We start from the raw sequence: 14,745 nt of genomic DNA, 5'->3' as shown, positions 1-14,745 counted from the left end.
CCTTGGACACACACCCGACCTTATTTTGCTGCTAACCGTTCATCATCACATGCCGGTGGAAGAGGGAACTTTGTTTAACGTAATCATGTAGAAAGTCAGAATGGGCAGCGGTGGGCAGGGAGCTAAAGCCTTGCATGTTAATGGAAATGTTGAAGTGTTTTGTACAAGTTTTAGTCTACAATCAAGTCAACAAGATTAGGCAGGCAGTTCATTTTGATAGACCTTTCTTGTGTATCAGAGATTTGTAGTGTTTTTGCTGTAGTTGGACCAAAGAAGGAACGGAAATTCTATAAAAAGGACTAAGAAGTCAACATTCAAGTTACCAATCTGATTTTCTGGATACAAATGCAGAGCAAAATAGAAGGAAAAAAATAACAGAAAAAGAAAAATAAGAAGACATATAGTGGCTTTATTAGGGCACCGCCAGTGGAGGGAAGTACCATTGCTAAGGTTTAACTTTAAACTAGTCTTCAAAGATAAAACACTGTTGAGTTTTTTAAAAATCGACAGCACAATTAGAAAGTGCAAGTGCATGAGAGACTTATAAGAGGAGTTTAAGAATTGAAAATGTGTCCAATTCCATGTAAAGTAAAAAACTTAGAATGTCCCTTTTGCAGAAGCTGTTCTTTCAATTCTGGTATCTAGAAGGGAAGGATTAGATCGGTTGGTGTGGCTTTGCAAGCAAAAATGAGTGCTCCTGGAAACAATGGGGGTTGTAGTGGGAGTAAGTCTAGTAGTGAATGTGTGGAACCTGATTTGGTGTCCTAGTGTTTCAAAGGTTCTCAATAAAATTAAGCTCTTTATTTGGTGAGCCTGCAATTATTTTCTCCCTACTGCAGTTGACCTCTCTAAAGCGAATGATGACGCCTCATGATAGTTGTGGTGGTTGTGGATAGCGATATGAGTCCATTCTGCATGCCTTATGGTACCGTAAGAAAGCTCAGAGTAAGGTGTATAAGGTTGGAAAGAGAAAGTTTCATTGATCTGTTGTTTGCAATGCTGCATGTTTCTTATATTACAAAGGAGGATTAGCTTCAGTGGTTGGTGGTACAGCTGCTTGGTATTTTTAGTACTACTGTACTAGGAACCGTAGACTCCATAGTGAGCATGCAAGTCATTGAATCCCCTTGTTTAATTGATCAAGCTACTCAAATGGCACCAGTAATTATTCCGAGACACTCCAAGCTACTTCTGCGTCACAAGTTGTCGAATGTCGGTCTACCCTGCGACTACAAGTCAATGGAGATGTCCATCTGAAGGGTTTGCTAATGATATTTCAAAAGGCTTAAATGGTACAGGTGCTGTAATTTGGAGAGGAGGTCGAGAGGGGATCAGAGTTCTCTGACTCGGAAACCGGACCCGACGACCCGGTTCGTGACCTGGTCGTATCTTCATCGTCAAGTCACCTCCGGCCGGCGCACTTGTCGTATTCTCTCTTCTCGTTGTCACTGCCATGCCGGGGGTCGCCGTTTGTCCAATCGTCGATCGTGGACTGAGAATCGACGACCGAAAGCTCTGAGTTTCTCCTGCGGGTTTTCTGCAAATTTCGGCAACTCTGGCCACCAATTGAGCTGTGTTGGAGGTGAAAAATTCCGTAGAGGAGTTTGACCCAACAATTAATGCGGACTGGAGTGGGAGCTGACCTGGGAACAAACGAGAAGCTTCCCTCGAACGTTGACCTGGAGTTTGACCGTCAGCTCGAGGAGAAGGGGGGGGGGGGGGGGTACCTGCAGAAAACTCTCTGATGCCTAAGTCAGTACGTTTCTTAATTGTGGAGTAGAGATAGTTGGAATGAGATGGATTACCTCGATGTCGAGCAGCCTATTTATAGGTGTACTTCGGCGTGGGCTGCAAGTAAACTTGCACAGCAAGTCGCAGCGACTTGAGCGGCACTCCGTCATCAAGGCCATATTCATTTCTGCAATAACCGTCACTTATTGGCGGCCATGATTGCCATACTGAATGTCGCATTTATCGTCACATTTACGGTTAACATTAATTGTTGCATTTACTGCAGCTATTATTTCTCTTTAATCGCCTTGATTGTAGGGTCGAATTTGTTGACCACCCCCACAATGCCCCCAAATTTTCTCTTTGGACACCCGTCCGAAGGGAAAATTTCCTAAGTTTGACCTTCGAAGATAGGCCACCCGAACTTTTTCTTTGGGCACCCATTTGAAAAGGAAGCCAAGATGAGATCCCCTAAATCCACACCAAACCCTTACTGCACCATTTCAGGGCCCAACTTCTGCTTGTAAGGCCAAATCTGGTCTTACTCCCTAGAGCCCGAACAAAATATATATATATATATATATATTTTTTTTTTTTTTGGCGGATCGAGTATGACCCGGATCCAATTGGTCCGACCCGGATCGAAATGCCCAGTTTTTTCTTGCTATCCGGATTCCCTTGCTATCCGGATTCCCCTGCAGTCCGATTTCACCCCGGATTCTTCTCAATTTGGTCCGTATTCTTCTGGGTTCTCCTCACATCACAGTTATCATCATCAAATTCCTATAAATGGAGCCTCAAATTTGGCTTTGAACCAAAACAATTGGGTTTGTTTTGCCATCGGTGCCGTCGCACCCCTCGGCTCGCCTGCACTCGGATCGATCGCGCGCCGCCTCGCCTCGCCGCCGCGCAGCCGCTCCAGCCTCCAGCGCTACGCCGCTCGGATCCAGTTCCGGTTTGCCCGACTCCAGCGCAACCCGGCCACGGCCCCAGCACCATTCGACCCATCAGCAGTCCCCCGTCGTCCCAGGCCTTTGCCGGCGGCCTTGAGTTGCGCCGGCGTCTTCCCTGCAGCCTGCCTCGTCGATCCGTGCCCCCTAGCTCGAACCCGTCCAGGTACTCTCTCTTCTTCCTCTTCGTTTTGTCTTCTGTTTCCTTCTTCTTCTTTTTTATTTCCTTTCTTTCACTTCACTCTCTTATCTTATGATTCATATATATATATATATATATATATATATATAATATATTATATAAACCACCAACCGCCAACAGCTATATATATATATAATATGTATAAACATATATATATATATATATAATATTTATCAATATATATATCTACATGCACATATAGACATATATTACTAATTGTTAAAAAGTATTGACTTACTTTGTAGAGAGTAAGAAACGTATAAAGAGAGATGAGGGGAAAAATAGAGAAGTGTTTTATTCAGTCTTAGAGGCCTCCCTTATATAGAGGTAGGGTTTACATGATAAGTGTTTAAACTATTGATATATTACATGTAGGTCCCTAACTAATAACGTGGACAGCCACATAAGAAATAATATTTACAACACTCCCCCTTGGATGTCCACCAATTGATGATGGCATTGGACGCGCTTATTGTTGCCTCGTTAAAAACCTTGCCAGGTAACAAAAACCCAGTGGGATAAAAATAACCCTGGTCGAAGGACAAAAAGAGCACAACGCGCATATGTCCTAGGTAGCATGTTTCTTGATGCTCCCCCTGATTGCAATCTCCCCCTGATCTTTGCATGCGTCGCTTGATAGCTTCGAGAGTCGTCTCAATCCGATCCCTTCCACTAACTTCTGGAAAGTACACTTAGGTAGAGATTTGGTGAATAAATCAGCCAAGTTTTCGTCTGATCGAATTTGCTTCACTGCAATTTCTTGATTCTTTTGAAGCTCATGAGTGTGAAAGAACTTTGGTGCGATATGCTTAGTCTTGTCACCTTTGATGAATCCTTCTTTAATCTGAGCAATACAAGCAGTATTGTCTTCATACATGACTGTTGGTTTGTCAGTTACTGAAGGTAAATCACAGGTGCTTCGAATGTGGCGAATCATGGATCTTAACCAAAAACATTCTCGGCCAGCCTCATATAAAGCAATTATTTCCGAATGATTAGAGGAAGTTGCCACGAGTGTTTGCTTAGATGATCGCCATGAAATTGCTGTGTCTCCACAAGTAAAAACATATCCTGTTTGAGAGCGACCTCTATGCGGATCAGAGAGATATCCTGCATCAGCATATCCAACAATCGTGGAATTATCAACAGATTTATTTGTATAGAATAAACCCATATCTGTTGTACCACGAAGGTAGCGTAAAATGTCTTTTACGCCCTTCTAATGGCGTGATGTTGGAGCAGAGCTATATCTTGCCAATACGCTAACTGCAAATGCAATGTCTGGTCTTGTACATTGCGCCAAATAAAGAAGGGCACCAATAGCACTAAGATATGGTACTTCTGGACCAAGGATAATTTTGTCATCTTGTCTTGGACGAAATGGATCTTTCATAGTGTCAAGACTCCGAACAACCATTGGGGTACTCAGTGGGTGAGCCTTTTCCATACCAAATCTCTTCAGAATTTTTTCTGTATAAGCAGATTGATGGACAAGAATCCCACTATCCAAATGCTCAATTTGCAGTTCGAGGCAATACCTTGTTTTTCCGAGGTCTTTCATTTCAAATTCTTTCTTTAAATATTCAGCAGTTTTTTCAAGTTCTGAAGAACTTCCAATCAGATTCATGTCATCGACATAAACTGCGACTATTGGAAAACCAAAATTTGATTTCTTAATGAACACGCAAGGACATATAGGATCATTGACATATCCTTCCTTAAGTAGATACTCACTGAGGCGGTTGTACCACATTCGTCCAGATTGCTTCAATCCATATAAGGATCGTCTCAGTTTGATTGAGTACATACTGCGTGGTTTTGTAGTTGCTTCAGGCAACCTAAGTCCTTCTGGGACTTTCATGTAGATATCAGTATCTAACTCACCGTATAGGTATGCAGTAACAACATCCATAAGTTGCATATCAAGTTTTTCCGAAACTACTAAACTTATTAGATAGCGGAATGTGATAGCATCCATTACGGGAGAATATGTTTCCTCATAATCTATCCTAGGCCTTTGTGAAAAACCTTGCGCAACAAGTCGCGCCTTATATCTTGCAATCTCATTTTTCTCATTACGCTTTCTCACAAATACCCATTTATATCCAACCGGTTTGACATTGGGTGGTGTTTGGACAACAGGTCCGAAAACACTGCGTTTTTCTAGAGAATTTAATTCAGTTTGGATTGCATCTTTCCATTTGAGCCAGTCATGTCTCTGTCTACATTCATTAATAGAGCGAGGTTCAGTGTCATCGCCTTTTATTATTTCAGTAGCTACTGCGAATGAGAATATATTGTCTATGATCATATCTCGACGATCCCACAACTCATTGGTGTACACATAGTTTACGAAAATTTCCTTATTTTCAGGTACCTGAGCCTCTTCATGGGCTGGTGTCTCACCAATGTCATTTTCCTCTTCTGTAGTCACAGAATCATGAATTGTGGATCGGACATTAATGTCTTGCCCAATATTCTCTTCAGGGGCAATTTCATTAGGATTCAGATGTGCCTTTGTTTTCCTCTTTCTAGGAACTGAATCTTTTGAACCTACAGGTCTGCCACGCTTCAGGCGTGCAGCAGATGGCTCATTGGCCGCCACATTATTTTGTCCAATTTGGACATTAATTCTTGCCGATGCATTTATTGCTGGGATATGTGATCTTGTCACTTTTGCTGTGTCAGTGAATGCATCAGGCATTGTGTTAGCAATATTTTGAAGGTGCAGAATCCTTCGTACTTCAATTGCACTTTCTTTAGTACGAGGATCAAGATGAGATATAGTGGGTACAGTCCACATTAATTCACGACGTTCATTTGGAACAGTCTTATCTCCCCCTAACGGCGGGAATATTGTCTCATCAAAATGGAAATCTGCAAACCGTGCGGTGAAGGTATCACCCGTCATGGGTTCTAAATACCGAATAATGGATGGTGAATCAAAACCAATGTAGATTCCCAATCGACGTTGAGGGCCCATTTTTGTTCGTTGTGGCGGTGCAATAGGCACATAAACAGCACAACCAAATGTTCGAAGATGGGAGATATTGGGCTGGCTCCCAGAAACAAGTTGTAATGGGGAATATTGATGGTTGGCTATGGGCCTCAACCGAATTAAAGCTGCTGCATGCAAAATTGCATGTCCCCATGCAAAAATTGGCATCTTTGTTTTCATTAGCAAAGTGCGAGCTATTATTTGAAGTCTCTTAATAAGAGCTTCTGCCAAACCATTTTGTGTATGAACATGAGGAACTGAATGTTCAATTTCAATTCCCATAGACATGCAATAATCATCAAACGTTTGAGATCACTCGGACCAAGACATAACTTTTACTTGTTCAAATAACAATTAAGGTAAAGCAGGGTCGCCTCAATTGGTTGAATGGTTGTGTAATACAACCCAGATGATAGGGCAACCAATTTTTCCAATATATGCTTTTGGCAGTTTTTATTGGATGTAATGCAAAGATATTCCACATGATTATCATTTGTGGTCTCAATGTGTTATCCATTTAAACGGATATCTCTAAAACTGAGGAGATTTCTTCTGGATCTCGAAGAGTATAAAGCCTCTTGAATGGACAATTGAGTTCCATTGGGTAGCCTAATGTGGGCTCTTCCGGAGCCTTCAATCAGGTCTGCAGGACCTGAGATAGTAGTCACATTGGCTTTAGAAGGTGTTAAAGTGGAGAAATAAACCCGATCGCGAAGGATCGTATGTGTGGTGGCACTGTCAACATGACATATTTCTTCTCCATCCTTCATAAGTTGAGAGCATCCAAAATCCATGTTCATGCTTTGTAGAGAGTAAGAAACGTATAAAGAGAGATGAGGGGAAAATAGAGAAGTGTATTATTCAGTCTTAGAGGCCTCCCTTATATAGAGGTAGGGTTTACATGATAAGTGTTTAAACTATTGATATATTACATGTAGGTCCCTAACTAATAACGTGGACAGCCACATAAGAAATAATATTTACAACACTAATATATTTTCCCTTTTGTTTTTTTCGTTGACCTTCCTTTCTTTCTCTAGTGCCGTTGACCACGACCTCTCTAGTTCGGGGGATTCAATCTTCTAAGTCCGCCGTTAGAAGAATTTCGTCGCTTATTTGGGGTTTTTACTTGTTCACTTATGCTTTCGCAGGTTCATCCCTTGGCGCTCTCATGGCTCGAAGCAAAACTACCGACTTATCGAAGAGTCAAAGGACTAACGTAGAGTCAACCACTGAACCCGTGCCCTGGCAACCAGAAAACCATGTCCTGGAGACGTATGCCGAGGCGTTTTCCGTGCCGCCTGGAGTTAAGATTTCGGTGGTCCCTGAGGATGCGGACATCTACACCGGCAGAAACATCCCCGATGATGCCCTGATATTGGCCCCCGAGCAGCTGCGATACATTCGATTTCCTATTCACCCTGTTTTCCAACTTATGTGGGCCGTGCTTGGATTACACCCGTTTCAGCTTACCCCAAATTCCTATCTTCTGTTGTCGGCCTTCCTAATTATGGGTTGGAAATGGAAAGTTTCACTGGGATTATCCGACTTCCTTTATCTCTATAACTGCTCCAGGGTCGTTAAATTCCGATATTTTAACTTCACCCCCTTCCCGAGGATGAAGACTTTCATGGTAGTTTCCAATAATTGTCATGGGTGGAAATCTAGGGCTCTGATGATTACCGGCGGTTGGCGCTCTCTCGAATTGGACCTCCTCCCCCCGAAGGTTTTCGCGGATGATCTCGGTAAGTGTATAGGTCTTATTTCCTCTTCACCACATCGTTTATCCGTGCACTAACTTTGACCATTCGCCATGCAGCTTACAAACCTTCCCAAGCGAAGACCAAAATTCCACCGAGCTGTATAGAGTGGTTGGAGCGTCACCTTGTTGGACGCGGATGGTATCCCTCTCAGTTCGTGACTCTCGAAAATCTCCTTGGTATCACATCCAGCCGCCCCTCGACCTTGTTCGGTCGTTATCAAAACCGCATAGGTGGTGCAACGTCAGGACCAGCCCTTGCTTTCTCCATTACGAAGATGGAAAGCCACTTTTACCGGTCCGACCTTAGTGAGCCTTTGTTTGCCGAATACCTTGAGGTTAAGGATACCTTCAAATCAATTGTTCCTTGCTCGGAGATTTCGATAGCGGAGGAAGACGAGGATAGCGTGAATTCAGAGGGATTCGAGGACGACCCTGAGGGAGTTTATATTGATGAGGGAAGGTCGCTCCTCGTCGTGAGGGAGCTCCCTCAAATGATTCCTCCACCTCGGAAGAAGCAAAAGGTTGCGGAACCTTCTGCCAATGACGACCCATCTCGTGTTCCGCCTACTCAATTAGTTCCACATTCTTTTCCATATGGAGGTTCACCCTCCTCGACATCCCTAAGGGATAGTACCGCCAACGTTGCTCCCTTGAGGGCCTTTGCGCCCCCGACAAGCACCGAGCTTGGTGCCCAGAGGGCCCCCTCACCTCCGTCAGGTCCGACCTCTTCCATGCAACCGCCTCCTCCCACTGCTCTGGAATTGCGATTTAAGAAGCGTGATAATTCTTTTGTCACGGCCGTAGAGTCCTTAGACTCTAACGGTTTGGCTGCGTCAGCCATTGCCGGTGCCTTGGCGACATCGAATCCAAGATCGGGTAGGCCTCCCAAGAGTGCTATGGAGCTCTATGACGACCTATGTTCCTCCCAGCTCGATGTAAGTACCGTTTCCCTTTATTTCCTATTTTTATTCACATATGCAGGTACTGATCCATCTTCCCCTCTACTTGTGCAGGCCCTCATGGCGTCTCATCGTTTTTTACGCAGTCTCGACACTCTTCATTCTAGGCAGGAACAACGCCTCGAGAAAGCCGACCAAGAGCTAAAATCCAAGGAGAAGGAACTCAATGACCAAATGGAATCAATGACACAGCTGAGCCTCATCCTCGAGGACCGAAATCGCGAGGTAGCGATGTTAAAAAATGATTTGGCTTTGGTAACTCAAAGTAAAGACGAGGACTTCGAAAAGGGGGTCGCCAAGATGAAGCGTGTGTCCGCCAAACATTTCCGACTCGGATGGAACCAGGCCTTGACTAAAGAAGATGATAGATGCTACGTAGGGCCCGACGAATTCGATCACTTCTATGGGTTTGCCCCCAGGGACTACTCTCCCATTCGTGGTATGCTACCAGGGGATGCTCCTTCGTCGGCGTCAAGCGCTTCCGAGGGGCCCGGCGGCGAAGACGAAGTGTCCTCTCTTCCTTGCTCCAAATAGCCGTTGGAGATAGCGGCGTCATTTATTATTATATATATTTTTTTCTACATATGAGTTTCCAAATGTGGTCTTACGTATGTTTTTACCTTCTTGTTGAGCTGATTCCATCCAATAAATTGCCGCTATCTTTCAATAAAACCGTCATAATTCCCTTTATTGAATCTTGCACCCATCGATTGCTTATGCTATCCCCCATGATGTAATGGTTAATGCAGAATCCCTATCTTAAATGATGATATCCTTGATTTAGTATCGATATCTGAGAGATATCTACCTGCGCGATATCCGCCTCTCCCCACTTTAAATGTAAATATTGTCTTTCTAATAGCAAATATCCTTCTTTTAACACGGCTATCATCTTTGTGGATCCTCGTTTAAATTCTGAATCTTCAAACCTCCATATTCTGCTCATAAATAGCCATGTATTTGTCTTAACATCATCTTCCTCGCACCTTTCTCTCAGAATCCTCCTCTCGTCTCCATGGCTCCACAAAAGAAACAAATCTGTATTGTTTTCAACTCTCCCATAGGACGTGGCAAACAGATCCTTGGTTCTGATGAACGTACTCCCAACCGGCAGGCTCCTATTATGATTTCGTCAGACAGTTCCTCTGACAGGTTCCTCTCTTTCCCTACTTTACTTCTCTTTCATGTCTTTTATTATGGGTACGGGTAGTCTATTAAGACCTTCTTCTTTTGTCCAGGTCCTACAAACACTCAGGGGGATTCCCATCTGATTTCGACACTCGCCAATTCCTTGAGGATGTGTTAAACTACCCCGATGATGGTCAAGCAAGTGCTCCTCGCTCCCCGAAGGCTCGTGCAGGTCCCAGTCGGCCTCGTCGTCGGAGCATGAGTACTGACAGGGGAACAAGTCCGGAATCTCATCGTCTCCGTACTCTGAGAGAGGAATCTTTCGTGCTACAGGATTAGCTCGAGCATGCCCTGTCGGAGGTCCGCAATCTGAAGGCTGAGGTCCATAACCTGTCGTTGGAGCTTCAACGCTTGAGGGACCATGCAGAGTGCTTCAAAATAGAACTCCGCGAATGTTATCGACGAGAACGGTTTCTGGCCGAGGTCCGCGTTCGAAGTCGTGAAGATGGATATCGCGATGCCGTTATCGAATACCGTCAACGCATGATACTGAACTTTCCCGGGATAGATGAGTCCCTTTTACCATATTATGTGGGCTCTGACGGCACCTCCCGAAATTGAAGTTTTCCCTCGAATTTTCATTTGCTTCAGCATTATGTTCATGTAATAAAGGTCACGCAGGAAGTGACCGTTTTTAGCTTCTTTCGATGTCTTTTTCAATTTCCAGCCTTGAGTGTTCCTTGTTGATGATTAAATAAAAACATTTTATTTATAACAACGCTATAGCCTGACCTTCTTATTCACTCAAAATCGTTCGACGTAGGGCCTCCTTCTCGTGATGTCCTATCGACGTTGGCATACACGCGATGACGTCTTCCTCCTTGGTTCTATCCTTGGTATTGGTGACAAATGCCTTTAATGCCAATCCCTATGCCGGTGTTTACTTCGACGAGGGTGCCTCGATATGGGCATTTACTTCGACGAAGGTATTTTGACGTCGGCGCTTATTTTTACTAAGGTGCGTCGACGTCGGCGTTCAATTCGACGTGGGTGTCTCGATATGGGCATTTACCTCGACGAAGGTACTTAGACGTCGGCGCCTATTTTTACTAAGGTGTGTCGACGTTGGCATTCAATTCGACACAGGAGCCTCGAAATAGGCGTCTATTTCGGCGAGGGAGCCTCGAAATCGGAGTCTACTTCAACTAGGTATCCTCGAAATCGGGTTCTATTTCGACGAGGTCTCCCCGAAATCGGGGCCTTTTTCGACGAGGTCGCCTCTAAATCGGGGCCTATTTCGGCGAGGTCGCCTCGAAATCGGGGTCTACTTCGGCGAGGTGGCCTCGAAATCGGGGTCTATTTCGACGAGGTCCCCTATTTCTGCGAGGTCGCCTCGAAATCAGGGCCTATTTCGGAGAGTTCGCCTCGAAATCGGGGTCTATTTCGACGAGGTCCCCTCGAAATCTTCTCAGCATCAATCTTAACGTTAGGCTACGTAACGGCATCGGCCCTCGCAACGACAATCATGGCTTTGATACATACTCCGTATTCCATTCTCCTATTTTCCTTATTCCATCCTCTGATTATCCCCCCTTGTTTTTCTTAGCTGTGCGCGCAGACGCTCAGAAAGAAAAACAAAACAAACGTAAAGTATTCGAGACAGGGATCCGAGCAAAACAATAAAAGAATAAAACCAAACCGGAATGGAGGATCTATCTGTCTTGCATTGCGTCTGAGCAACATCCGGGGATGACCCTCGCTCTCTATATATAGAACCGATTGCGTAACCGCCATATCTTGCATAGGCAAAATTCGTCACACCATCCCACCCCCGCGTGCAGCGAGGGTGTGGTCCATCATCCCACCCCCGCCCACGGCGAGGAGTGAGGCACGCCATCCCACCCCCACCCACGACGAGGGTGTGGTCCAGCCCGCGGCGAGGAGTGAGGCACGCCATCCCACCCCCGCCCGCGGCGAGGGTGTGGTCCATCATCCCACCCCCGCCCGCGGCGAGGGTGTGGTCCATCTTCCCACCCCCGCCCGCGGCGAGGAGTGAGGCACGCCATCCCACCCCCGCGCACGGCGAGGGTGTGGCACGCCATCCCACCCCCGCCCGCGGCGAGGAGTGAGGCACGCCATCCCACCCCCGCGCACGGCGAGGGTGTGGTCCATCATCCCACCCCCGCCCGCAGCGAGGAGTGAGGCACGCCATCCCACCCCTGCCCACGGCGAGGCCCCCGCCCGTGGCGAGGAGTGAGGCACAGGGAGCACACAGGTGGAAACAAACAACATCGCATTATCCCGGCCAACGACCATAAAACGTAGTTCGAATACAGCAGGACAAAAAAATCGCGAACAACATGTGGAATACAACAAAATAAAGGAAGGAAACGACGATACCCGTGTCACCACCCCATCCGCAGCACCTCTTAACTGTAATATTTTTTCAAATAGATAGCATTCCATGGGCGGGGTAGTGCACGTCCAGTGTCTATATTCCGGAGTCGGTATGCCCCCTTGCTGTAGACTTCAGTTATCTCGTAAGGCCCTTCCCAAACAGGTTTGAATTTGCCCGCGCCGTGGTCTTTGATATCCTCGACCACCCTTTTCAGAACAAGTTCTCCCACCCGGAACGCGCGCGGCCGGACACCTTTGTTGAAATATCTTGCCACTTGATTCTGATAATTGGCAAGGTGAATGGCGGCGGCTTCTCGCCTTTCATCGAGAAGATCCAGGTGCCTTACTATTTGCTCCTCGTTATCTCCCTTTTCAACGGTAAGAGTTCTGACTGTAGGGAGAATGATTTCAGTAGGGATGACAGCCTCCATACCATAAGTCAAGGCATACGGAGTTTCATCGGTTGGCTTCCGACGTGTGGTGCGATAGGCCCAAAGAACATGTTGCAACTCCTCACTCCATTTGCCTCGTTTACGCTCCAATCGCCGCTTGACTCCGTCAAAAATAGTACAATTTGTTATTTCAGCTTGACCGTTACCCTGTGGGTAACTCCGTGAGGAAAAACACAACGTGATCCCATGTCAGTTACAGAAAGCTCTAAACTTCTGGTTATTGAATTGTGTTCCGTTGTCACATATAATATACCGCGGGATACCGAATCGACATATAATGTTCCTCCATGTGAATGTTGCCACGGTCTCTCCCGTTATCGTGGCATATGAATCTACTTCGACCCATTTCGTGTGGTAGTCAGTAGCAAGTAGCGCGTACTTGAGTCCTCCTGGTGCCGTTGGTAAGGGGCCGACTATATCCATGCCCCATCTGGCGAAAGGCCATGGGCCGGATAATGCATGAAGCTCTTCGGCAGGCGAATGGCTTACTGGAGCGTGCCGTTGGCATTGCTTGCATTTCTTGGCATATTGTTCAAACTCCCGTGAGAGATATGGCCAATAGTATCCTTGAGAGAGTATCTTATGAGCAAGGGTCCTGCCGCCGAGGTGTGCCCCGCATGACCCTTCGTGAATTTCTTCAAGGACGAGTCTTGCTTGAGAAGGTCCCAGGCATCGAAGGTGGGGTCCGGAAAATGAGCGTTTAAAAAGTTCGTCCTCGACAACTAGGTACCGCACAGCCTTCATCCTGAGTTTTCTGGCCTCAATTGGATCGTCTGGTTGTATGCCAAATTCAAGGTAATTCACAATTTGACCTCTCCAGTCATTCGGAACTAAGTCGACCGCCATGACTTGTCGTCGCGGCTTGTTCCCTTCAATGCTTGGTCCTTCGAGCACCTCGATCTTAACGATGTTGATGACCTCCGTGCAACCTGAAGCGGCTTTAGCCAACTCATCCGCACGGGAATTCTTCTCACGAGGTACTTTGACCAGTGAAAGTTGCTCGAACCCGCGCATCAAATCTCGAACCAAGTCTTGGTAACTGGACATACGTCTGTCCTTGGCGGCGTAGTCGTCATTAGACAAGTTGACAACTAGTTGTGAGTCGGAATATACAAGCAAGCGTCGGATTCGCAGCTTCTTTGCCAGGGTTAAGCCCGTTACCAAAGCTTCATATTCAGCCACGTTGTTTGATGCCGGAAAATTGAGATGAACCGCGCACTCGATCTGGACATCCTCGGAACTTTGAAGTAAAATGCCTGCCCCTGCTCCTGAGAAATTGGATGCACCGTCGACGTGCATCTCCCAAAATGGGTCCTGCCACGAGATCTCAGGGTTCGATACTGGGAAGTGACCCTCAACCAAGAAATCTGCTAACGCCTGACCCTTGAGCGCCGACCTTGGCTTATATGTAATGTCGAATTCACTTAGCTTGATTGCCCATTTGGCCATTCTTCCGGATGTGTCTGGTTTTGACAGGATGGCACGAATCGGCAAATTGGTGTATACTGTGATGCTATGCCCCTCGAAGTATTGTCGCAACTTCCTTTTTGCCGTAACCAGGGCGAGGATTACTTTTTCGGACGAGGAGTACCTTGTTTCGACATCCAGGAGGCTGCGGCTCGTATAGGCTATGGGTTCTTGCCGATATCCCTCTTCCCTGAACAAAGCGGCGCTGGTTGCCACATCTGATATTGCCAAGTAAACGCAGAGGGGCTCGCCATCGCGGGGCACAGAGAGAAACTGTCTGCCGGATAGGTATTTTTTCAATTTAGCCAACGCTTCTGACTGCTCTGGTCCCCAAAAGTTGGCTTGCTTATTTTTTAATGCACGGAAGAAGGGTTTACATCGGTCAGTTAGCCGAGAAATAAAGCGACTCAATGCGGCGATACGACCGGTTAACACTTGTATATCCTCTTTCGTCTCTGGGCCGCGCATTTGCACGATGGCTTCGACCTTCTCTGGGTTCGGCTCAATCCCCCTTTTACTCACAAGATGTCCCAAAAACTGTCCTGATGATACTCCAAACGCACATTTGGTCGGGTTGATCCTCATGCCATATTGCCTTAGTATCTCGAATGCTTCCCGTCAATGCTCTATGTGATTCTTCCGATGCTTGCTTTTAACCACCATGTCATCGATGTAAACTTCCATGGTTTTCCCAAGTAA

The 14,745-nt window shown here is 46.1% G+C and overlaps 1 protein-coding gene across 1 annotated transcript; it reads right to left on the bottom strand.

Moving 5' to 3' along the window:
* Window positions 1-12,159: 12,159 nt before the first annotated feature.
* LOC112203907 lies at window positions 12,160-14,631 on the bottom strand. Its single transcript, XM_024344806.1, has 2 exons — window positions 12,833-14,631; window positions 12,160-12,736 (listed from the first exon to the last, which is right to left on the bottom strand). The coding sequence occupies exons 1-2, from the start codon at window positions 14,629-14,631 to the stop codon at window positions 12,160-12,162; spliced, it is 2,376 nt and encodes a 791-aa protein (XP_024200574.1).
* Window positions 14,632-14,745: the final 114 nt, after the last annotated feature.

Source organism: Rosa chinensis, chromosome 5, assembly GCF_002994745.2.
Source record: "Rosa chinensis cultivar Old Blush chromosome 5, RchiOBHm-V2, whole genome shotgun sequence".
NCBI lineage: Eukaryota > Viridiplantae > Streptophyta > Magnoliopsida > Rosales > Rosaceae > Rosa > Rosa chinensis.
Note: the sequence above shows the minus strand (reverse complement) of the source record. Positions and strands in the feature narration are given on the sequence as shown.